General features: G+C 42.4%; 1 protein-coding gene and 1 pseudogene across 7 annotated transcripts in view; one reads left to right on the top strand and one right to left on the bottom strand.

Moving 5' to 3' along the window:
- Positions 1–1,526: 1,526 nt before the first annotated feature.
- Positions 1,527–2,096, bottom strand: LOC109448218 (armadillo repeat-containing protein 10; annotated as a pseudogene).
- A 4,324-nt stretch (positions 2,097–6,420) lies between these two features.
- SMOC1 (SPARC related modular calcium binding 1) overlaps positions 6,421–24,249 on the top strand; it is a 140,575-nt gene continuing 122,746 nt past the window's right edge. For 3 of the 7 annotated variants that reach the window (XM_074327294.1, XM_074327293.1, XM_074327292.1), the window contains exon 1: positions 6,442–6,814. In XM_074327294.1, coding sequence (XP_074183395.1) covers positions 6,716–6,814 — 99 coding nt within the window. In that variant the 5' untranslated portion in view covers positions 6,442–6,715. Of the gene's footprint in view, positions 6,815–24,249 lie in introns of all 7 variants that reach the window. The other 4 variants (XM_074327295.1, XM_074327291.1, XM_019733473.2 and 1 more) reach the window with 3 other exon arrangements.

Raw genomic sequence — 24,249 nt, 5'->3', positions numbered from 1 at the left:
CTTGACTTGGAAAAAAGTCTTGGAAGTACACACTGTTCCCCAATACAGTCCTGTTCCCATTCCCCTAATAAAATCTTAAAAAAAAAAAAAAGGAAATCTTGCCATTTGCAACAACATGGATGGACCTTGAGTGCATTATGTTAAGTGAAATAAATCAGACAGAGAAAGACAAATATAGTATGATCTCACTGATATGTAGAATCTAAAAACAAAACAAAAAACAACAACAACAACAAAAAAAAAACAGAGCTCATAGATACAGAGAACAGATTGGTGGTTGCCAGAGGTGGAGGGTGGGGGTGGGTGAAATGGGTGAAGATGGTCAAAAGGTACAAACTTCCAGTTATAAAATGAATAAATCCTAATGTACTGTATGGTGACTATAGTTAATAATACTCGTACTGCATTGCATATTTGATGGTGCTAAGAGAGTAGATCTTAAAAGTTCTCATCATAAGGGAAAAATATATAACTATGTGAAGTGACAGATGTTAACTAGACTTATTGTGGTGATTATTTCTCAATATATACATATATTAAAGCATTATGTGTACACCTTGGGCTAACACAATCTTATATGTCAATTATATCTCAAAAAAAAAAAGTGAGTGTTGGGCCCTAAAGCCATTTATATATATAATATGTATATATATATATATTAATTATTATAAAATTTATGCCATAGTAAAAACTTGAAACAATAGAAGAAGGTATACATAGAAAAATCATTTTCTCACTACCCAGTCCCACTCCCAGAAGTATGGGTATCATTTTAAAAGTGTTCTGTTTATAAATATTTTTCATTTAAAAACTACATAAAAAAGCATAAATATTTTTCATTTAAAAAATACATCCATATTTCTTGGTTGTCTTTCCACATTAGCACATTCAGAACTGCTTCATTTTTTTAAGACTAGATAATTGATTTAACCAATTGCCTATAGATGGACATTTTGATAGATCTCTGTATTTTATACCCAGCATCTTTACATACTGGCACATTGAATGGGAGTGTGTGAGTACTAGGAAATGTCTGTCCTAAAAGTTTACAATTTTCATTGACTACACTAGATTCCAATGATTAGAATAGATTTTGAAAGTAGTATGTCTAGGCTGGCAGGTGGACCTGAGAGCACAGGATCTCATTGCTAGGAGTTATTCCTATGGCAGTTCTGAAACAACTAATTAATTAACGATTGCTCTCAAATCACAGCAAACACTAGAAAGGTAGCTTATGTATAATAAAGTCACTGTCACTTCATATAGAGAACTAATCGAAGTATCTCAGCAAATAGTAAAAAGAAATAAATATTTCAGAACAAGCTGTTATATTCATTTGGTATCAATAAAATGGTCCAAAATAAACCAGAAGACCATGGCAAGTTATAGCTGTGTAAATGATGAAACATGATATTTACTGTTTAAATCCTGCAGCTGAAAGAATCCCTTTGTAAGGAAGATGAAAAATAAGTTTCTGTGCATTACTTCCAGACTGCATTACTTTTTGGAAAAATATGACCAACCAGTTAGAATTTGGGTATTATTGTTACCTTTTCCCTCACTTCCACATCATAGTGATTAACTGAAGCTCTCATTTTCTGGGCACAGTCTTTCCCCTCTAACAGGAAAAACAGTGAACCTTTAGTGAAAGTAGACTGAGTAGCTAAATGGCCTTCGTTTTTGAGGCAGTTATTTATATTTTGAAATAGAGAAATAAGAACTCGAAGCAGAATCTCTTTTGCCACATGGCCATCAAAAAGGGCCAGGAATGATGAATCCACTCGGTCACCAAGTAGTCCTTCTATTATGGCTGGATTTTCAGACAAATTCAAAAACAGTTTCAAAACTTGAAACTTGGTGCTTCCTTTTCCTGTAAACAACACTTGGAAAAGGTCTGCAATGTAACTGGTAAGCATGTGCTTGTGGTCATTGCTAACCGTCATGTTTGTTAACAATCTCATTCTGATGAGCTGCACTGGGGAGTTGAGGGGACCATAGAAGACATCCTCACAGACTTGATTAATTTAGACCTTTATCTTGATTTTATTTTCAACATTCACACTCAGGTTATTCAGTGTATTTAAAGCTATGGCCATTGATACTTTTGAGTCTGAGGGAGCTGGACATGCAGAGCTAGAGGGAAGCCACAATTGAACACTCTGGACTCCACTGCATTGTCCATGGTTCTTTCGTTTGTCAACTTGCAGTATCATAATGATGATAGCCCCTACTGCTAGTTGTCCCCGAGTATTATATGCTTCCTTATAACATAAACCCTGATTTTTCAGTTGGACACCTTTTGCCACCTTGAGCTACAACTACCTGTTTTTTAGCTTCTTTATACTAGATGTGGTCATATGACTACATTCTAGCCAATGGATAAAATGAAATGTGACTTCTGGGAAATGTCCTTAAAGAAAGAGGCATGTTCTTCTTTTCTTACTCCCCCCAGCCCCTGTTGACTGGGAAACAGATGTAATGGCTAGAGCATGAGCAGCCATCTTGGAACACGAGGTAGAAGCTGCTTATTAAGAATGCCAGAGTGACATTAGAAGGAATCTGTGTTAGAGAGAGTTTAGAAGGAATATGGGTTAGAGGGATCTACCCTAAAATTTGAATGGAATTCATGTACAAAAGAGAGAAGAAATAAGCTTTTAAATTGTTGAAGTCACCCTAATTATTTTTGATATATGTATTTTTTTCAGTTTTATTGAGGTGTAATTAACATAACACTGCGAGATATTTAAAGTGTACAACATGATGATTTGACATGTATACATTGTGAAAAGATTCCAACATTGAGTTAATTAACACATCCATCACCTTATTTATTTATGTATTTATTTACTTGTGAATTGTTGTCTATATTTAAAATTTCGGGACTGACCTTAGTAAGGTTAACTTCTGTAGATCAATCTCATCTGCATAATGGGACTATTAATACCTACGTCAGCCCAATGCTAAATGTTACCGCTAGTTAGTCATAAATCCAGAAACAGAACCCAGGCTTCCTAGCTCAGTAGTATATTTGAAATGAGTCCTGGACCTCAGACACAACTCATCTTTTTCTGTTGCTACCTTGTCACAAGTGAACCAAACATAAATCAAGGTATATTTATATTATAGAAGCACTTTTCTCCAAAACTCCACTTAAGGTGTACCTTCTTCATGAGACCTTCTATGCCCATTAGGTCTATAAGTGGGTCCCTGCTTTCTGAGTCCCAAATGCACATTGCAGACTGCTCTTAAATATGGTCTCCAGGTAGCTGTCAGCTCTGTGTCTTAAATTAGATTTTAACCTCTCAGAGGGCAGGGTGTGCATCCAAAGATTTCTCATAATAACGATCATTGTGCTGGGCACAGAAGGAAATGCTTCAAAGTGCTTGTTAAAATGAGTGGAAAGGTTCCATTTTGAATATGAGACAAGGCAAGCCTCCTCTGGATTGTATAGAAATACAAATATATTTGAAACAGGCGTTCCTAGCTAGTACTAAATATTTGAGGCTTTCAGGCCTCAATATGGGATATGAAGTATTATATTTCTTCCACTGAAATATCCCCTTGCAAATAGAAGTCTCTCAGGACCAGGCGTATGGCTGAAACTGGACAGACCAGATGCCAGGATAGCTAGATTTATTTTTGGATGATAAGCCTGGTCTCCAGGGAAAGAAGGAACTTGTCAATTTCATTCTTTGCTTGGATCTGAAGATTGAGCCTGGCAAAGAGACACTGTTTGGGACTAATAGTTCTCTGGAATTTCTAACCTTTTCAGGACTTGGGAGGAGTTGGGAGAAGAAAATGCATCATTTGAATGATGGTCATGGTTACGACAGGCCCCACATGCCAACCAGAGGGAAAGAAAATACTTGCTGAGCAAAGTAACTGGAAAGCAGTTGCTCATATTTTAAACTAAACTACATGGTTGAAATCCAGAATAATGTAGACTTTTGGACCAACGAACACTTGGAAATAAGCTTTCTGGCTGGAAAGCAGCATGTGGTGTTATGGATGGAAAGGACTACTGCAATGCCTTTTCCCTGGGCATTTGATGCTGCCAGATACTTGGGGGCCATCTCAAGCATATTTACTTACTTCAACAGATTTCTCAATAATTCCAGCAACAGAAAGAAGTTGACCAGCTTGATGGGGTGCATGTGACCAGGTGGTACCACTCAGTGTCAGGCTGCTGAGCCTGATGGTAACATTTCCATCCTGCCGAGCCTTTGGTGGGTAAGCACTTAGGTGGGCACATGGGAATTGATGTAAGTGCTGCATGAGGCACAGTATTACTGGACAAGTGTCACAAGTCCAGCTGGGCAAATCCCCAGGATGCCAGATCACAAGGGCTGTTTTCAGGAAGGGCTGACCCTTGCTGTTTCCACGCTCTTCCCCTGAAGTTCAGTGAAGTCAGAAGTCTCGTTTCCTTTGCAAGCCACTGAAGAAATTCCCTATGAGCACATAGGGAATGTCTAACCCTATGGCGTTTGAGATGAAACATAGCAGTCATCACATGACAGAGGCAGAATTAGACTCTGAAAACCTGGGCTTGAATCTTGGATGTCATTTACCAGCCAAATGAGGCCAGGCAAGTCACAATCTCGTGGAGTATCCATTTACCTTTCAGTGAAGTTGGATCTATCTACTCCACAGGATCATTCCGAGGATGAAGTGAGATGAGGCATTTGTCCTGCCCTCTTTGTATGCCAGATGGTAATATTTCTAATGTAACCATTCTAAGGGCTTTATATACTCCACCTCTTTTAGTACCAACAACAACTCATGAAGTGGATGGTATTTTTATCCCCATTTTACAGAGGGGAAAACTGGACCCCACACAAGCAAAGTGACTTTTGCAAGGTTATACCACTAGGTGGCAGACCCAGGATTTGACCCCATCCTGTCTGGCTCCAGAGAGCTGCTCTGACCACTGCACTATTTCCCAGCAGAGGAAGCTAGGCACTTCTCCTAGAGGTGGTCTTCATTTTTGTTTGGAGAACCACAAGTAATTTGTTCGTGTTCCAGGATCCAGTCTGGGCTTTTTAATCTGAGGGCACTGGGGAGAGTTGAAGCATTTTAAACAGGGGATGGTAGATTCATATTTGCTCTTTGGAAGAATGACTGACTGCAGGGTAGAGGCTGGATGGGGAAGGTAAGGGGAGTGGGCAAAACTGAATGCAGGAGTTGGGTGGGAAGCTTGTTCATACAACCCAGAGAGGAGTCTTAAGGGAGCAGTGCTAACCTTTGTCAGGACCTCTCAGGTCCAGACAGGGAGCAGGAGGTAAGTGCCATGTTGCTTCCAATCTGGCTGGAGAAAAGAATTCTTCCTCCTGAAGTGAGTGGTCCACGTTAATGTAAGTAAACTCTAAGGATTGTACTCCACATAAGAAGACAAACCATGGTTCTCTTGGATGAATGTAGTGGACCACCTTGTTCTGGTTGTGGAGCTGGTGTGATGTGGCTGTGATCATTTACAAGATGGCCCTCTGGGGACCACCCTGGGCAGAGCCCTCCAACACCTGACTGGACCCTTTGCTGTGCTGTCATCTACAAGTGGGTCAGGCATACAGGAGAGGTTTCCCCTTCCTCCTCTGACACATCTCTGGGGTCTTTGCTCCCATAACTTTCCCTCCCATGGATGCTTTCTCCTCCCTCTCCCCCACTAGAAGACCAGGGTCCCTCTGATCCCCTTCCCCAGGGCTCCTAGGCCACACACAGGCTGCCCCTTGGCCCTATAGTTCAAGGCAGGGAGCCAGAAGCCTGGGTTCCAATTCCAGGTTCACTACAGGCCACAGTGGGCATTACCGCTCACCCACAGGCACCCCTCTCCCCCGCCTCCCAGCAGGCAGATGCCTAGCAGTGCTTCACTTTGTTTCCCCGACACTTCTCCTGGGGCAACCGCTGTGGGACTTGGGGTGTCACCCTCTGGAAGCTTCTTTGACAGAAGCTCCCCACCCTCAACGCTGATCACAGCCTGCAAGGTGCAGGTCATCTGACGACTTCCCAGTTCTTGGTGTTGATGCAGTGGGAAGTGGATTTCTTAGCGCCTCTGAGACCTAGGACCCTCATCTTAAAAATGGGGCTAGGAGTATTTTCCCTGCTTATTTCATTGGGCTGTTGCGACAAAACTCATGTACTTGAAATGAAACCTATACATGCTTAAGGCATTGTTATTAGCCGGGTTGTTATTCTGGTAGGTTAAGGCTGATGGAGCTCTCCTAGGCTTCCTCAGACAGAAAGTTCCTCTTGACCCCAGTCTCTCGTGGAGTCCACTGCTGCGGAGCAACCGTGTGTAGCTCCTCAGTGGGGTTGACCGCGAGCCGCCCCTCTTTCCTTTCTCCCATTGGCTTTCACCTGCCAGAGAGGCGGCTGCTACGGGCCTCTCGGCCCGTCAATCAGGGCCGCCGGGCTCCGCCCCGCCCCTCCCGGGGATTTATAACGGGAATTCCCATGGCCCGGGCTCTGGCATCCAACCTGCTGCCGCTGCGGCCCGGCCGAGCCCAGCGAGTGCCGCGCGCGGAGCACACGCTCTCACTTCAGCTCCCTCCTTCGCGGTTCATGACTGTGCGCTCTGCCCGCAGCCTCCAGCCCGCGCCGCACCTCCGCTGCCGGCTGCTCGCCGCCGCCGCCAGCGCCCCCGAGGGAAGGAAAGCAGCAAGGCAGGCGCAGCTGTGCGCCCCGCGGAGCCCGCGACCCCGGCCCGCAGCCCGCTGGCACCATGCTGCCCGCGCGCTGCGCCCGCCTGCTCACGCCCCACTTGCTGCTCATGTTGGTGCAGCTGTCCCCGGCTCGCGGCCACCGCACCACGGGCCCCCGGGTAAGTGCGCCCCCAGCCGCGTGCCCACCTGCAGAGGAAGACCGAGGTCGCTCGCCCACATCCTCGGGGGCGGGGGGAGGGGAAAGGGAGGTGTCAGACTTTGTCCCCCCTCTTCACCTACTACCCAGTCGCCTGTTGCTGAAATAAAAATTTCACCCATTGTCTTTCCCCCACCCCCAATCCTTTCTCGCAGCACCGACTCTGCCTACGCTTTAATCCCCCCGAACTGTCACTGGTGGTTTTTTTCCCAATGCCTTTTCCCAGTGCAGTTTGCTCGAAGACCCTTAGAAGTGCCTCCTGCGTCCGAGAGAGGCTAGCTCTCCGCTCAAGTAGGGCTGCCCTGTGGTCTCACACTGCACCCGCTCCCGGAGCGCTGGCGTTCTTGGCAGGCGGCGGGGGGGCAGCTCTGCCTCCAGAGTTTTAGGTTACCCGAGAGCCACACAAGGACCTTGTGTTGTTGTTGTTTTAAAAAGCGATCGCTGCTCGTAAAACCCACAGCAGATAATTTTAATGCTCTTTCCTGCTGCGCACAGTCCTGGAGGAGGGGTAGAGGTGGGGGGCTGTGAAGAGGTGGTGGAGAGGAGCTGCGCAGTGTGCAAGGGTCTCTTCCCCTGGGTTCGGGGCTGGGAGCTTGGACTATTTGTTGAACCTTGGTCTGATTGGAGTTTCTGAACGATATGAAACGTGCCAATTCTGTACACAGGACAGGCTGTCCAGGGCATTGTAAACTCTCCTGGAACCAACAGCATTTTGTTCATTTCTGGTCTAGATTATTGCTCCCCCTAACCCCCACAATTGATCTAATGAAGGATTCCACTGCCTTAAAAAAATGTTCTGTTAAACTACCTCGTTCGTTGTTCATTTGACTGAACTTATCCAGACAATCTCTGGCCAAGAATTAGCTTATGTCAGGGCGATCGCCTCTCAGGGTAGCTGCTTGCCTCAACCCGAAGGCATGGTGAGAGTCCATGGAAGTAGCTACGTGGGATCTTTGTAAAAACAAAGTTGGCTGCTTAACCAACGTGTGCTTTGCTGGCTATCCTTGGGCCTCGCCTCATTACCACCTGTTCAGATTGCAGGTTCTTTATTCATTGCGCTTGCTATATGAGAATCATCTTTATAGCTGTCGTGTGTGGAGCAAAAGCCTTGCAAAGTTTGACGAGCCTTAATGACTGCCCAGATGCCGGCTGATTACATCCGAGCCCAGCTATCACTGTGAGATCAGATTTGCAGCCACTTAGGAAAGAAAAGTGTTTGTCCCCGTGTTGGGCCGGCCCTTGCTTTTATGACCAGATGTGCAACAGCAGCAGTTAAAGTGCGGCAGATTAGATCCAGGGCGTGTCATAAATCCTCGACAGCAGGCATTCTCAAAGCTGGGGCAAGTAGGGGCTCCGGGAGTGACTTTTATGGATGCAGATGAGGATGCCTTTTAAATGAAGCTGCTTGGTTTGATATTAGGACTCACAGCTCTTAAACTCTGAGGTCAGGAGAGCCATGGTGTTCTCTCCAATAATTAGGAACAGTCAAGACAGAGACGCAGAACAGAGCACCCCCGACTGAAATCTGGATGCCCGCCCACAGGAGAGGCCCAGAGACAAATGGTGGGGGTCTCGTTTGCTGCTGGGCATGTCTAGCGTCTCAAGCCATATGGCTCTCCTTCCCTGCCTTTCCTGAAATTGGAGGAAGCAACTTCTCAGGGAAATCTAGGGACTTTGCGGGAAAATAGGGGCATTGGTTAAGTCTCCCTTCAGCTTCTTTAGTTTTTTAATTTGACAGAAGTGATAGAACATAAACAGGACATGTAAATAGGTTTTTTATGTGCCCCAGCTGCGTTCTCTCTCTCTCTCTCTCTCTCTCACACACACACACACACACACGCGCGCGCGCTCGTTCGTGTGTGTGTGTGTGTGTGTGTGTGTGTTTAGAAAGCTTGAGCTTGTGGTTACCTGAGTGCATTTATAGGCAACAGTAAGGCTACCATTTATGAACACGTGGGTTAGGCATTTCCAGGATTGTTTATGCTTATAAGAACATTTTGCAAGTGAAATTCAGGGAGGCTAAACAGCTTGCTTGAAACACTTATGGTGCATATGCAGCTACGTGAGCCAAATCCCAGTTTATATGGATTTACAGGTTGTGTGTTTGCCACACCACCAAGCAGCTGTAGGGAATGTTTATCCACCTTGGGATGCCTTTGCTATTAAAGGAAGAGGTGGCTCAATGAGAAAATACAGAACCCAGATGCATAGGCGAGTTTGTCAGAAAGAGTTAATGCTATTTTGGGGTGTCTGTCTCACTAAAGGGTCTTTGAGTTCCTACCTATCCCCAAAGACTCCAGTTCTCTTCTGTGGCTTCTTGGTGGCCTCTGAAGTGTGGCACTGGTGGTGAGTGGCAGTGTCGTAGGAGGAGCAGAAACATCTGGCTTGTTGCAGTATTCCCTTGGGCACCCCTGGGTCTCTTCTGTTAATCTTTTGAGTGACAGAGGCTTAAGGATTGGCATCTTTTCCAGCTGGCTTTCTAGGAAACCAAGAGCATGCCCTTTCAGTTTAACTTTATCTGGCTCACTAATTGAGCTCCCCTGAGGCCTAGACCCCAATCCTTGCCCCCTTATTTGCTTCCTGCCTTCATAAAATTCCTGACATTTGTTTGACTCTGAAAACCAGCAGCGATCAAGTATCAGATTGGAGGCTATTATATAGGAAGCACCTGAGTTTTTAGTCTCTCAGCTCTCAGCAGCTGCGTGGCTACCTGGGACACTGGTCAGGATCCTTTTAATTACCAAGGAGGCAGCCATTTCTTTAATCCTGTACAATTTACTGAAAATGTTTCAGGGGTGTGATGGGTTGGGGGAGGGGCTCTCCTGGGCCGATGGAGTCTGGCTGATGGTCAAGCTAAGCCAACTGCCTGTCTTTGTTTAATCCTCTGTCTGCCCTTGACGACTGCGAGCTAGGTGAGGGTGGGAACTGTGTCCATCTTATCCGTTGGTGTATCCCCAGAGCTCAGCACAGGGGATTGACTTCGGTGCTGTTTGTGGAATGAACAAATAAGTGCTGATAATGTGTGTTTCACAGTGATCCATGAGTACCACTTTTTTGGTGCTTCAGCAGGACTGTAGGACAGAAGGAGTTTAAGAAATTTGGTAAATAGGAGAAATGGGCAAGTCAAGAAGTCTGAGTAAGAAATTTGATTTTTTAATTGTTTCAGACCTATACTTCATTTGTCCTCTCTCCTGTTGCTTACTTGGTTCATCCTGCAAAACCCAGCTCCAGCATCCCTCTCTAGGAACTTTCCTGCAGAACTCCCTATTGGTTAGAATTGATCACTCTCACCTTTGCACAACTTCTGTATCTGATTCACTTGTGTTCTAACTTTTGCTAATCGTTCTACAGTGAGCATCTTGAAATCGGGCCAGCATCTTCATCTTCTTAGCACTAACTGGCCTCTTTGGCACTTCGTGCATGATCCTGTTCTGTTAAATGAACAAGCTCGAAAACGCTTGAGGGCAGAATAGAGATTTATATTGGTCACACTGCAAAGCATTCTGTAAATATTTATTGAAATGAATTGGACTGTACAGTGATTTCCAAGATGGACACCCTGCTCTCATTTAAATCTGAAATTGGTGACTTACAAAATGACTTTTTTTTACTCATTTTTAGGCTTTTGTTCTTTGTTTAAAAATAAGTATATATGGTGGTTATAGGAGGTTTGGGGAAGGAGAGAGTGAGCAAGCAAACTTGGATGGGGAGCAGGTTTTTAGCTCTCCCCTAAACCTTTTTTTTTCTTTCTTTTTTTTTACCTTCTATTTATCAAATGTGAAGCAGCTTCTAGACAGTTACCTTGCATTTGACTGGCCTGCCTCAGTGTCTGGACCAGGGTGGGTCCTTGTGTCTGTATAGATGCCCTTCTTATTGTCTGTGTGCCCGAAAAGAAGCCTTCTTTTCCACATGGGGGATTTATCAGAGATGCTACTCAGATGTTTGGCTAAGAACCTGGTTTAATCATTTTGATAGAGCTGACATGTGAAATTTAAAGAAACAAAAACTGAGGAAGGCAGGAAGAGGAAATAATTATCTTAGAAATTCTAGGACATTCAATCAAATGAAAACATTTTGGTATTGTCTCATTATCTCCTAAAGTTGAACATTCAGTTTTCTATGGCCCAGCGATTCCACTTCTAGGTATGTATGCCCAAGAGCAGCTCATGTCAAGATGAGACATATGCAACTATGATCACAATACCATGAGCCTGGTAAAGGCCCACATGCCCATCAGTTTGTGGGCAGATGAAAACTGAGATGTACTCACTCAGTGGAGAATTAAACGCAGTCAAAACACATGAACAACAGTCACATGTAAATATATGGACAAATCTTGTTAATAAGATATTAAGTAAAAGAAATGTACCAAAAGATGCAGCACGACAGTTTTTATACACTTAATGAATAGTTAAGTTAAAGAAAAAAACTTTTAGGAATACATATAGCAGCAATAAAACTGCAAAAAGAAAAGCAAGGTACCATGCGCACAGGATTCAGGGGGAAGTTAGGGTGAGGCAGGGGGACAGATTGGTGGGGGAAATCATGGGGTTAGCGGAAGTTAGTGTCAGTACTTTAACTCTATTTGTGTGTGTGTGGGGGAGGATGGGTTTGAAGGTATTTGTTCATTAGTAAAGATCTAATAGCTGATCAAATAAAAAATAAAAGCGAGCCCTGCATGGACCAGTGTTGAGTGTATCATGAACCAAAGTTTATGATTAATCCAATTTTTTGCACTTGAGGTCAGACCAACAAAAATTCCCTAAGTAGGGACTCCTTTCTTGCCTCCTTCTGCTCCCTCTGCCCTCTTTCCAGATGTGCATGTGGCCCTACCTAAAATACCACCTTGGGGAGTGATTATTGGCTTTTGTTTCAATTCTTAGCCAGTTAGATCCAGAGCCCTGGCATAAATATCTACACCAGCTGGCCAAAGGGCTTGTGTAAAGCTGAGCTGGCGGTGGGCAATCTTCCCTCTCCCTTGCTCAGGGGAATCAGCTCTGGACATCTGAGCGCCCAGCCCTACAGAGCAGAAGAGTTCACTAGCTGAGGCCTGGGTCAGAAGCCTTCTTTTGCCAGTGTGGAGTGGGGGAGGCGTGTTTCTGGTTTGAGGCCCGTCTTCATTCCGACCTCCTCCCTGGCCCCCCTTTGCAGAGGCTGGGGGAGGGGGCGTGGTTCTGCTTAGCAGGTACAGGGCACCCTTTCTCTCCCGACCACATAGAGATCTATTGTTTAAGCAGCCAAGTTCCTGGCATTGCTGTTGGTGGTGGGGGATGTCCGTGCAGAGGCCCCCTCCTTTAGCATTTGTCACTGTGGAGCTGTTTGGGAGAGGACAAGGGTTGAGTTGCGGATGAGAAATCGATCGGACTTGCGTCTGAGGCCTGCCAAACAGGGTTAGCATTGTACACACGTGCTCCGCACGAATCCTGAGTCACCCAGGGAGTAAGAGGATTGGATCTCAGTGAGCACTCCCAATAGCCCCGTGAAGACCCCAAAGCGACATTGGGCATTATTGCAATTAATTGGATTTCCCTTTGCAACTGACATCCTCTAAACTTCATGGCTAAATCACAATTAATCTGACCTGTGGCAGACATTTAAGCTTGTTAGCTGTGGAGCTCTGTGTACTTCCTGGATGCTGCCTTGGTGGGTTTCAGCCTCCTGGTTTTGGAACCAGAGGCAGCCTCTACAAAGCAGGGAAGGCCACACAGGAGAGCTGGAGTCTCAGGGGAGCCCCTCCCACCAGCAGGGAGGACCAGCACTGAGTGAGGTTCCATGAGATAATGTGTCAGGGGCTTTGAAACCTGATAAATACTCTACAGATGTGAGTGACATGCCCGTCCCCCTTAAAAATCATTTCACACTCCAGTGTTGATCTGACAACTATTACTACTTATATGTAAGATAAGGGCTAAATTTTTTTTTTTTTTTTAAACAGTATTGACAGTGGAGAAAAACTGGACCCACTTCTCCGGATGGTTTCTTTTTAGGATTACATAACCTTCTCTAGGACAGTACTGAGAGTTTTAAATACTTTTTGTGGATGTTTATTGTGCATCTATTCTTGAAAAATTCTGCAAAGCCCCCGGGGAAAGGGCACACAAGTAGCTAGTATGTAAGTAGACAGTAAGTAAGTGAGGTGAAGAGTGTTATGAAAGGACATGAATCACTTCTTCAGGGACCCAGTACCACTGCCGTGCTTAAAAACGACCGCCAATAGACCTTGTTGCCAGGATGGAAATGTTCTCGTACTGTCCAATATTAGACACGTGCGGCTAATGAGGTGTTAAATAAGGTTAATACAACCGAGGAACTGAAGTTTTAATTTAATTTGATTTTAATTAATTTAAATTTAAATGTTAATAGCCACCTGTGGCTAATGGCTATCTTATTGGACAGCATTGATCTCTAACGGGCCCAGCCTTACTTCCAACTAGATATCCCCACATGCCCCAGACTTCCACTGCACTGAACCATGTCACGTTTCCTGACTGCTCCTTCCCTCCCCAATCTGTGTCTGTCAAAATCCTGCCCTTCATTGGAGAGCTTCAGCTGGCTCCACAGAGCCCTCCCAGCCTCACTGCAGGCGGAGTTCAGCCCCTGTGCCTTGCTTATTCCTGGATCTTCCCTGTGATCCAGCTGGCCATCAGAGGGACGGTAGTGGGGCAGCCTTAGCACAGACTTTGGAGGTACACAGATCCAAGGTGAGTCTGGCTCTGCCACCATGAGTCTGGGCTAATAATTTAACCTCTTGGGTCCTCCATCCCTGATTTGTCCAATGGAGGGCTCAGCATCTATTAGGTTGGTGCAAAAGTAATTGCAATTTTTGCAATTATTTTTAACCTTTTAGGCCGCAGTTACTTTTGCACCAACCTAATATGTTCTAAAGTGGTGGGAAGAATGAAGTGGGGTGTCTGAGCTTCTTCTTCTGTTGTAACAAATACCACACACTTAGTGGCTTAAACAACACACATTAAAGAAGAGTTTTTGATGAGCAGGTCTCAATGGGTTAAAAAATCCGCGAAGCTGAGCTCTTAGGGGAGAATCTGTTTTCTTGCCATTTCCAGTTTCTAGAAACTGCCTACATTCTTGAGCTTGTAGCTTCTTTCCACCTTCAAAGCCAGCAATAACTGGTTCAATCTTTTTCATGTTGCATTTCTATGGTTCTGACTCTTTTTTTTTTTTTTTAAATTAAAGTTTATTGGGGTGACAATGGTTAGTAAAGTTACATAGGTTTCAGGTGTACAATTCTGTAATACATCATCTATATCTCACATTGTGTGTTCACCACCCAGAGGCAGTTCCCCTTCCATCACCATATATTTGATCCCTTTTACCCTCATCTACCTCCCCGCTCCTCCCTGACCCTCTGGTAACCATTAAACTATTCTCTGTGTCTATGAGTTTTTGTTTCTTCAATTGTTTATCTTGTTCTTTTGTTGTTCTCAGTTTTATATGCCACATATCAGTGAAATCATATGGTTCTTGACTTTTTCTGTCTGACTTATTTCGCTTAGCGTAATAATCTCAATTCAAGATGCATCCACGTTGTCACAAATGATACTATTTCAACTTTTTTTAATGGCAGAGTAGTATTCCACGGTGTATATATACCACATCTTTTTTATCCAATCATCTGTCGAAGGACACTTTGGTTGTTTCCATGTCTTGGCTACCGTAAATAAAGCTGCAATGAACATCAAAGCACATATATCTTTACGGATAAATGTTTTCAGATTTTTTGGGTAGATACCCAGGAGAGGGATTGCTGGGTCATATGGTAATTCTATTTGTAATTTTTTGAGGAACTTCCACACTGCCTTCCATAACGGCTGCACCAGTCTGCATTCCCACCAACAGTGTATGAGGGTTCTTTTTCTCCACAGCCTCTCCAACACTTGTTACTATTTGTCTTGATGAAAGCCATTCTGACTGGGGTGAGGTGATATCTCATTGTGGTTTTTATTTGCATTTCTCTGATGATTAGTGATGTTGAACATTTTTTCATATGCCTATTGGCCATCTCCATGTCCTCTTTGGAGAAATATCTATTCAGGTCCTCTGCCTGTTTTTTAATTGGATTGTTTTTTTTTGTTGTTGTTGTTGAGTTGTATGAGTTCCTTATGTATTTTGGACATTAGCCCCTTATCGGAGGCGTTGTTTGCAAAAATCTTCTCCCATTTGGTTGGTTGCCTCTTCATTTTTTCAATGGTTTCATTTGCTGTGCAGAAGTTTTTAGTTTCGTATAGTCCCATTTCATTTATTTTAGCTTTTACTTCCCTTGTCTTTGAAGTCAAATTCATAAAATCCTCTTTGATCCCAAGGTCCATAAGTTTAGTACCTATGTTTTCTTCTATGCAGTTTATTGTTTCAGGTCTTATGTTTAGGTCTTTGATCCATTTTGAGTTAATTTTCCATTTTGAGTTAATTTTGGTACACAGTGACAGGTAGCAATCTAGCTTCATTCTTTTTTTTTTTTTAATTTTATTGGGGAATATTGGGGAACAGTGTGTTTCTCCAGGGCCCATCAGCTCCAGGTCATTGTCCTTCAATCTAGTCGTGGAGGACGCAGCTCACTGGCCCATATGGGAATTGAACCAGCAGCCTTGTTCAGAGCTTGTGCTCTAACCAACTGAGCCACCCGGCCGCCCCAGCTTCATTCTTTTGCAGGTGGCTTCCAATTCTCCCAGCACCATTTGTTGAAGAGGCTGTCTTTTCTCCATTGTATGTTTTTAGCTTCTTTGTCAAAAATTATCTGTCCATGTTTATGTGGGTTTATTTCTGGGTTCTCAATTCTATTCCATTTGTGTGTCTGTTTTTGGTTCTGACTCTTCTGCTTCCCTTTTCCTCATTTAAGGACCCTTGTGATGGATTACATTGTGCCCACTTCGAGAGTCCAGACTGGTCTCCAGTTATTTGAAGGTTAGCTGATTAGCAACCTTAATTCCACCAGCAACCTAAATTCCTCCTTGCCAGGTAATACAGCAATATTAGGATTAGGACATGGGCATCAGAGGGGGGCCATTATTCTGTCTACCACATTCATTAAGGGTCTAATACAGTGCCTGGTTCATAGGTGCGTGATAAACAGGAGCCATTATTAGGACCTGTTTCTATTCATTCCTTTCCTTTTAGAGTGGGAGTCTCTTAATGGTGGAGTTGTTTGATTTTCTTTGTAGACTCCATCCTGCCCAGGAACAGTGCTTAGTGAATGTTTATTGAATAGTAGAATTTTTGACAAATGTAGACTATTTCTTTCCTTGTAAAGAAATATTGAACAGTAAAAAGAAGTAATTTGCAAATCAGTTATATTATACGAGTATAATCCCCTTTGTGTAATAAAAAAAGTTGGTTATTGTATAGAAAAATTGGGTGGATTATATGTCACACTGTTAATGGTGGTTATCATGGTGATATTCCATTTCTATGACATGCATCTTAGTAATTATTACAATAATTTTGTTTATAATGAGCATCTTTTAATCTTAGAAGAAAGTAATAAAGATTAAAACATGCATGATTTTTTTTTAAAAAAGCCCCAGACCTGTCTCAATTCAGCCTGAGCCCCAAGTCACCCTTGAATTCAGTCTACATCTGACACAGTTGGCCTGTGCTCGTGTTGAACTGATTCTTAGGGTTAGTAACTATTAGTACCAGACCTCTTACTCATTTCCAGCATGCTTAACTCAGTCTACATTAAAGGAGAGTTTTCAATTTAGAGTTTTCAACCTCAGCAGGCTATAACTGTAAAAAAAAATGTATTTATTGCTGCTGGTGGGAATATAAATTAGTAAGATCACTATATAGAATTACAGTTGAAGTTGTACATACTCTTTGACCTTGTAATTCTACTCCAGTATATACCCTAAAAAATGTAGTTAAATATATACCAAGAGACATGTTTAAGGATGTTCACAGCAGCATTTTTTGGCTAGTAATAAAAAATTGGAAACCAGCTAAATGCCCATCAACTGAAACTAGAAATATAAATAACGGTATATCCAAATAATAGAATACTACAAAGCACTGAACATGACAAATCTAAAACTATACTCATTATTATGGGTCAATTTCTTTTTTTATTTTAAATTTTATTAATTAAAGTTAATTGGGGTGACAATTGTTAGTAAAGTTACATAGATTTCAGGTGTACGATTCTGTATTACATCATCTATAAATACCATTGTTTTTTCACCACCCAGAGTCAGTTCTCCTTCCATCACCATATATTTGATTGCCTTTACCCTCATCTACCACCCGCCTCCCCGCTTATGCTCTGGTAACCACTAAACTCTTGTCTGTGTCTATGAGTTTTTGTTTTTCATTTGTTTGTCTTGTTCTTGTGTTGTTTTTGGTTTATATACCACATATCAGTGAAATCATATGGTTCTCTGCTTTTTCTGTTTGACTTATTTCACTTAGCATTATAATCTCAAGATCCATCCATGTTGTCACAAATGGTCCTATTTCATCTTTTCTTACCGCTGAATAGTATTCCATTGTGCATATATACCACAACTTCTTTATCCATTCATCTATCGAAGGACATTTTGGTTGTTTCCGTGTCTTGGCCACCATAAATAAAGCTGCAGTGAACATTGGAGCACACGTGTCTTTACAGATAAATGTTTTCAGATTTTTTGGGTAGATACCCAGGAGAGGGATTGCTGGGTCATACGGTAATTCTATTCGTAATTTTTTTCCCCCTAAGGTTCATTTTTTTAAAAATTTATTGGGGTGACAATTGTTACTAAAATTACATAGATTTCAGGTGTACAATTCTGTATTACATCATCTATAAATCCCATTGTGTGTTCACCATGGGTCAATTTCATAATAAAAATACAGAGAAAAAAGACAAATTGTAGAAGAATACATACATTATGCTGCTGTTTATATAAAGGTGGAAAGCATGCAAACACTATATATTGTTTAGGGCTACCTGCACATGTAAAACATGTATGAGACGATTAAGGGCAGTGATAACTTTGACGTTCAGGTGAGTGGTTACCTAGGGTGTGAGGGCGGGAAGGAGACAAACACCTTGGTAATGTTTTGTGTTTTTCAAATGGGAGGTGAGTACATGGTTTTTTAAGTTCCTTTTTGTATGTATAACATAATACATCATGAAGTTTTCCATAAAAATAAAAATGCATTTGGCTCGGTCACAACAAAGTTTCAAGAGCAAATAATAAAAGTGATGCTTCTGTAAGAGGTCCTGTTCTGTGCTGCTGATTTTCTTTTCCCAGAAAAACATGCTTAGGGACGTTCAGTTCAGCCACACTTGTGACCATTGTTGCAAGTGCTGGCCACCTCCCTGCTGCCCTCCTGAGGCCCTGAGGCCACGCTTGCCCTCAGTGCAGGGCCCGGTGCAGGTGTGGTTCCTATTCTGGCCTCGCCTCACGGTGCCAGCGTTCCTCTCTGCCTTGCTCTCCCTGGATAATTAGGGATGAAGTCGATCATGTTCTCAAATTTATTGGCCATTAGGGTTGCCAGAGTTGGCAAATAAAAATACTAATGTACGAGTGCCTAAATTGTAAATTTGAATAATGTCAGTGAATAGTGTAAATTGTGAATGATGTAATGTAAAACAATGCCAGTTGCATAAATTTGAATTTAGATAAGCAACAAATCATGTTTTCATATCACTGTGGTCCAAATAAGAGATTATTCGTTATTTATCTGAAATTTCCATTTAACTGGGTATCCTATATTGTATTTGGCAATCCTACATTAGTTCCTTTTCTTTTGGGAATCATCTAGACAGATATTTTGCTAGTTTTTAAAATAAGGATGGTAGGCGTGGCTTGTTAGCTCAATTAGAGCATGGTGCTGATAAAACCAAGGTTGCATGGGCCACTATGAGCTGTACCCTCCCTAAAAATAAGTAAATAAATAAATAAATAAAGTAGGGGTGGTAGTTCCCCCCCCCACCTCAATACCTCAATCTCAATGACTAACTTGGAAGACTTTTTTTTTTTTTTTTTAATACTAAGGTATTAATCTGTTTTTCTGTCATGTCTGGCAAATGCCTTTCATAATGAAAGCAATGGTTTTAATCTACTAAATTTTACATCTTTATGCAGCCAATCTGTCATTATGTTTTCTATCTTTGGTGTCAGGATGAGAAAGGTCTTCCTCTACTAAGATTATAGAAATTATAAGAGTTTAGACTCTCCTTCATCTTTGAATCCTTTCATTTGAAAAAACTTTATTATGAAAACTTCCAAATAAAAACAAAAAAATGAGAGAATAATGTAATGAATTCCTATGGAAACCTCACCCAGTTTCAACAACACAACTCTTGGCCAATCTCATTTCTTCCACCCATCCCCCTAATCCCACCCACCCCCCTCTGTCCCCACCCCAGATTATTTTGAAGGAAATCCAGACATTGTGTTTCATCATCTGTAAATATTTTCATATATATCTCTAAATGATAAAGACTCATTAAGAAAACCTAGCCACAATACCATATCACAACCAAAGAATATTAATAATAATTATTAACAATTCTTAATTAATTATTATTAATTATTAATTCTTAATTAATAATTCATACTATAATAATTAATAATTCTTAATATAATTCAGTCAACATTCAGATCTGATTATCACTCAAAATGCCTTTCTGTTCATTTCAATCAAGATTCGAATAAGGTCCGTATATTGGCTTATCTGTATCTTGAATCTCTTTTAGTCTATGAGTTTTCCCTCCACCTCCTTCTTATTTAGTAATTTATTTGTTGAATAAACAGCTTATTCTAGGGGTTTCCACACTAGATATTTGCCAATTGCATTCCTGTAGTGTTGTGTAACACGTTCCTGTGTCCTTTGCATTTCCTGTGAAGTGATAGTTAGATCTGGAGGCTTGATCAGAAATGGATTTGATATATTTTTTGGCAAGTATGTTTCCTGGGAGTCAGTATGTACATCCATCAGGAGGCATGGAACATCTCTGATATTAGCACCCGGTGACGATCACTTTGGGACCTATTAATTTGTTAGGAGTTGTCACTGATTTTTAAACAAGTAACAGGTTAGATGAAAAGGGCTTCTAACTTTTGTGTGTGGCATTGCCATCTTTCTTCTCTGGTGTTACCATGGAGGGGTTCAGAGGAAGGGGGTTTAGGTGCCAACGTTCCCTTCCCAGCAGCAGCCTCTCAGTGGGGAGGCTGTGTGACTACAGGGCTGTGAGAGGGAAGCTCTGCCTGAGTTCTTGGTCGGTGGCCAAGGAAGGGGAGTCTCCCCGGTTTCGGGTGCCAGCAGTGAGAGCATGAGGGAGCTGGTTTTACTCCCCAGTGCTCATCGGGAGGCCTTTAAAGTGCAGTCATAGATCTGCTTTGTGTGTGATCTTTGGTTTGTGTACCTCAGTTGGGAATTTATATTATAAGAAACAAATACTGTATTTTGAACTGGCTTACCCAAGGAAGGGCTCAAGTAATAGAAAGTACAGACATTAGGTTGGATTCAGTGGCTTCATGGTGTCATCAAACACTTAGTGAATTGATGTCTCTCCCCTCGGCCTTTTGTGGTGTCTGTTTAATCTGAAGCCTTATTTTTCATGGTGGTGAAATCACTGCAGTGGTTCCATGCTTCAGATCTAAACATCACACTTTGTAGAGGAGGGAAGAGAGAATTGGCTCCCAGTAGCCCTTGCCTAGATGCTCTCAGAAAACTCTGGCTCTTAGCTTATTGATCTAAATTGGATCGAATGTCCATTCTTTTAGCCAATCCCTTTGGCCCAGGAATGCCATGCTGTGAGTGATTTAGGCCTAGATTCCCTAGACCAGTCACTGTGGTGGGGTAGGTGATAGGATACCCATTTCTGGAGCTGGGGGTCAGGTTATTCCTCCGCCTTCCTCCTGACCACATAGCTGTACTAGGTCCGTTTTGGGATCTATAACATTTGTAGACCAGCAGAATGGGGAGTGGGATGTGTGGTGATAAGTGCATTGGATAGTGGTGGTCAGAGCCCAGAGGGCGAGATCTGTTACTGTGTGATCAGTTTCTTTATGTATTAAAGGAAGATTGAATAACCTCCAAGGTTACTACCAGCACAGACATTCCAAGATTAGGAGCTGATAGGAAAAATGGAACGTAGGAAGAGTTTGGACACTTTCAGAGAAGAATAAATAGGCCAATGAAGATGATTCCAGAAGGCCTTCTAAAACGAGCAGAGCGTGATTACACGATTATAGATCCACAATTGGAAGAAATCTCAGGGCCACCTTCCTGTTACTCATGAGGTAAGCGCTGCCCTGAGCTAACCAGCCACAGTTCAGAGCCAGAGCCAGAACCCATATCTTCACCTCCATTGCTTTGTCCATGACTTTTCCACTCACAGATGCCCTGAAGAGTTTGGAAAGTAGCACAAGTCTAGCCAAGGGGAGGATAGCTTGAATTTTAGTAAAGGATTCTATTTCTGAGTTGCCCTTGGCTAAGTCACCAATGTCCAGTGATTGGAACCGAACAACTGAGGGTATGGGGAATCCTCACCATTCTTGCCCCGACTGTTGATGTCATTATACCTTCCATTTCGTAGGGTTCTGAGAAACAGTCCCTAAAAGAAGTGAATTCCTGGTTTTTGCAAATGGTGGAGGTTTCAGTTGGGAAATGTGCAGCAGAGCAGGTAGAACAAGTAGCCAGTGATATAGTCTGAAGAAGTGGAGGTAGAACTTGGCGTCAGACTCTTAATGCTCATTAATAGCAATGCAGTCAGTGCAGATGTACACTGATTACATGGCAAATGGTCTGGAGCACAGGGGGCGTGGCTTATGGTTGGCATCATATATTCCTGGGAGAACTTTTAAAATCAATACTCAATTTGAGGATTGAAGTGTAAACCCTTTGTATTTGTTGAAGAGCGTCTGAAAGTGTCCAGGGCTCTACCTCTGTGGATACTTTCTCCCTGCTTTTCTGGCAGTGACTTTGGAAAACCTTGGGGCAAATTAATTGCAGCACTGGCCCAGGCAGCCTGAAGTCAGGGGCAGAACAGAGGACAAGATGTATCACTTCCATCCACCTCATTTCTCCTTGTCTTTGAGCGTCACATGCCCTTTCCTGGTGGTGTGTTATTATGCTTTCTTTTTCTTTCAAGGTCGAGGCTTAGAAAAAGGCTGGGCCCACAGCCGAGGTTCCATCTATTGCTGATTCCCAGTTTTGTACCTTTTCTTTCCTTCAAACCACATCTACCTTGATTGATGAAGTGTACCTCCGTCCTCATGGCTAGGTGCTGTCATTATTTCAGTTTCATTATTTGAAGTTTGAGCTGTTACCATTTGGCTAGCTGCCTGCTTTCTTGCCCATCCAAAAGGAGTGTACTTAGTGCTTTGGGGCCAGAAAGACCTAGGATTAAGTCCTAGCTCTGCCACTTTCTAGCTGTGTGTTCTTGGGCATACAAACAAAGTTCTAAGCTTTAATTTCCTAAGACATCATGTAGCTCATTTGGGTTGTTGTGAAGATTAAATGAAATAATGACAGGATGCTCAGTAAATGTTAACTCTATAAAAATAGCAGGTGAATAAGAAAATATGACAGATTCATATAAAAACACAAAATTGTTTTGTTTCCCTTAGTTTTTCTCCAGTATATGGAAAAGTTCTCATCTGTGGTTCTATTCCCTTTTGTTTAAAATGAAACTAGTTTTCTGTGCAATAAATCAGATCCCTCCTGTTTCCCAACCTGCTATGGGTCAGGAGGAGCCCCTTAAATGGAAAGAAAGATGCTCTTTGAATGTGATTTCTCCATGTGCCATGCAGCTGCATCTTCTCCAGGCACCGTACACTCTCTCCATCCTGAAGTCTTTTGTTTTTCTTTGCCTGGGACAGTAGGTAGGATGTTTTCCTGAGTTTAGCATCTGAAGGAAGCTTGAGTAAGTCTGATCACCTTCCTTTTGCCTCTAAGACTGTGAGAAGTAGTTTTGCCTTTAGGAGGCAACCTGTAGGCCCTGCCAACGTGTCCTCCTCATAACTTCTGGGTTTGGGGGCCCGGCGGTGACTGCCCAGTATGTCCCCTGATCTGGGCCCCAGGCAATTCCATGGAGCTGGAGGAGCAGTGCCTGGTTTTCCTAGTCCTCTTCCTCCTCTCACCGCATGCCAAGCCTTCCTTTGACTGGGGTTCGAAAGCAATTACAGTGGGGCCTATGGGTGGGCCCACACACTGTCTTCAAGCTGCTTTTAGAGCATTTCAGAAGCAAAGCCCCTTGCCATTAGCATGACTTCCTGGAGGGATATTTCCAGATAAGGCGGCTTGTGCCAAACACATCTACATTTTCCCCCTTCCAAATACTTTTAATCGGTGTATGAAGACTGTTGATGTTTAAGGTGATTGTTGATATAGTTGGATTAATGTGTATTGTATTCGATACTGTTTCCTACTTGTTCATGTTCTTTGTTCCTGTTTTTGTCTTCCACTATTTTTCTGTCTTTGTGCTGTTAATCGATCATTTTATATGATTGTGTTTTCTCTCCATTCTTAGTATGTCAATTATACATCTTTTTAGAGTTCTTTTTTAGTAGCTGCCCTAGAGCTTGCAATATACATTTGCAACTAATTCAAGTCTACTTTCAAATGAGTCTCTATCCTTCATGGGTAGTGTAAGTGCAGTTGACCCACGAACAATATGGAGTTTAGGGGTGGCACATTTGAAAACCCGCCTATAACTTTTGACCTCCCAAAAACTTGACTACAATTGCCCCTTGGTATCTGCAGGGGATTGGTGCCCAACCCCCCTGAGGATACCAACATCTGCAGATGTTTAAGTCCCTTATATAAAGTAGAATGATACATATAGCGGGCCACTGCATCTGAAGATTCCCAACTGTGGATCAAAAATACTGTTTTCCATCCACAGTTGGTTGAATCTATGGATGTGAAACCCGGGGATATGGAGGGCTGACTGTATATTTATTGAAAAAAATCCACATGTAAGTGGACCCACCCACACAGCTGAAACCCGTGTTGTTCAAGGGTCAACTGTACCTTATAATAATAGTATTCCTCTTGTCCCTTTTATCATTGCTGTCATTTATTTCTCATATATAAGCTGTAATCATTGAATATATGGTTATTATTTTAAACAAATTGTTATCTGTTAGATCAAATGAGAATAAGAAAAATAAGTTTTTATTCATTCTTTAACTCTCTTCCTTTCTTATGTAGATCCAAGTTTCTGACCTATGTCATTTTCCTTCTTTCTGAAAGAGCTTCTTTTAATATTTCTTATAAGGCATGTCTACTGGCAACAAATTCCCTAAGGTTTTTGTTTTTCCTGACAAAAATCTTTATTTCTCCTTCAATTTTGAAGAAATTTCTCTTTTCATCTTTCTTTTGAAGGATAACTTCACAGGATACAGAATTCTAGGTTGATTCTTTTTTTTCTCTCAAAACTTTAAATAT

The sequence above is a fragment of the Rhinolophus sinicus genome, linkage group LG03, assembly GCF_036562045.2.
Source record: "Rhinolophus sinicus isolate RSC01 linkage group LG03, ASM3656204v1, whole genome shotgun sequence".
In the NCBI taxonomy this organism is placed as follows: Eukaryota; Metazoa; Chordata; class Mammalia; order Chiroptera; family Rhinolophidae; genus Rhinolophus; species Rhinolophus sinicus.
Note: the sequence above shows the minus strand (reverse complement) of the source record. Positions and strands in the feature narration are given on the sequence as shown.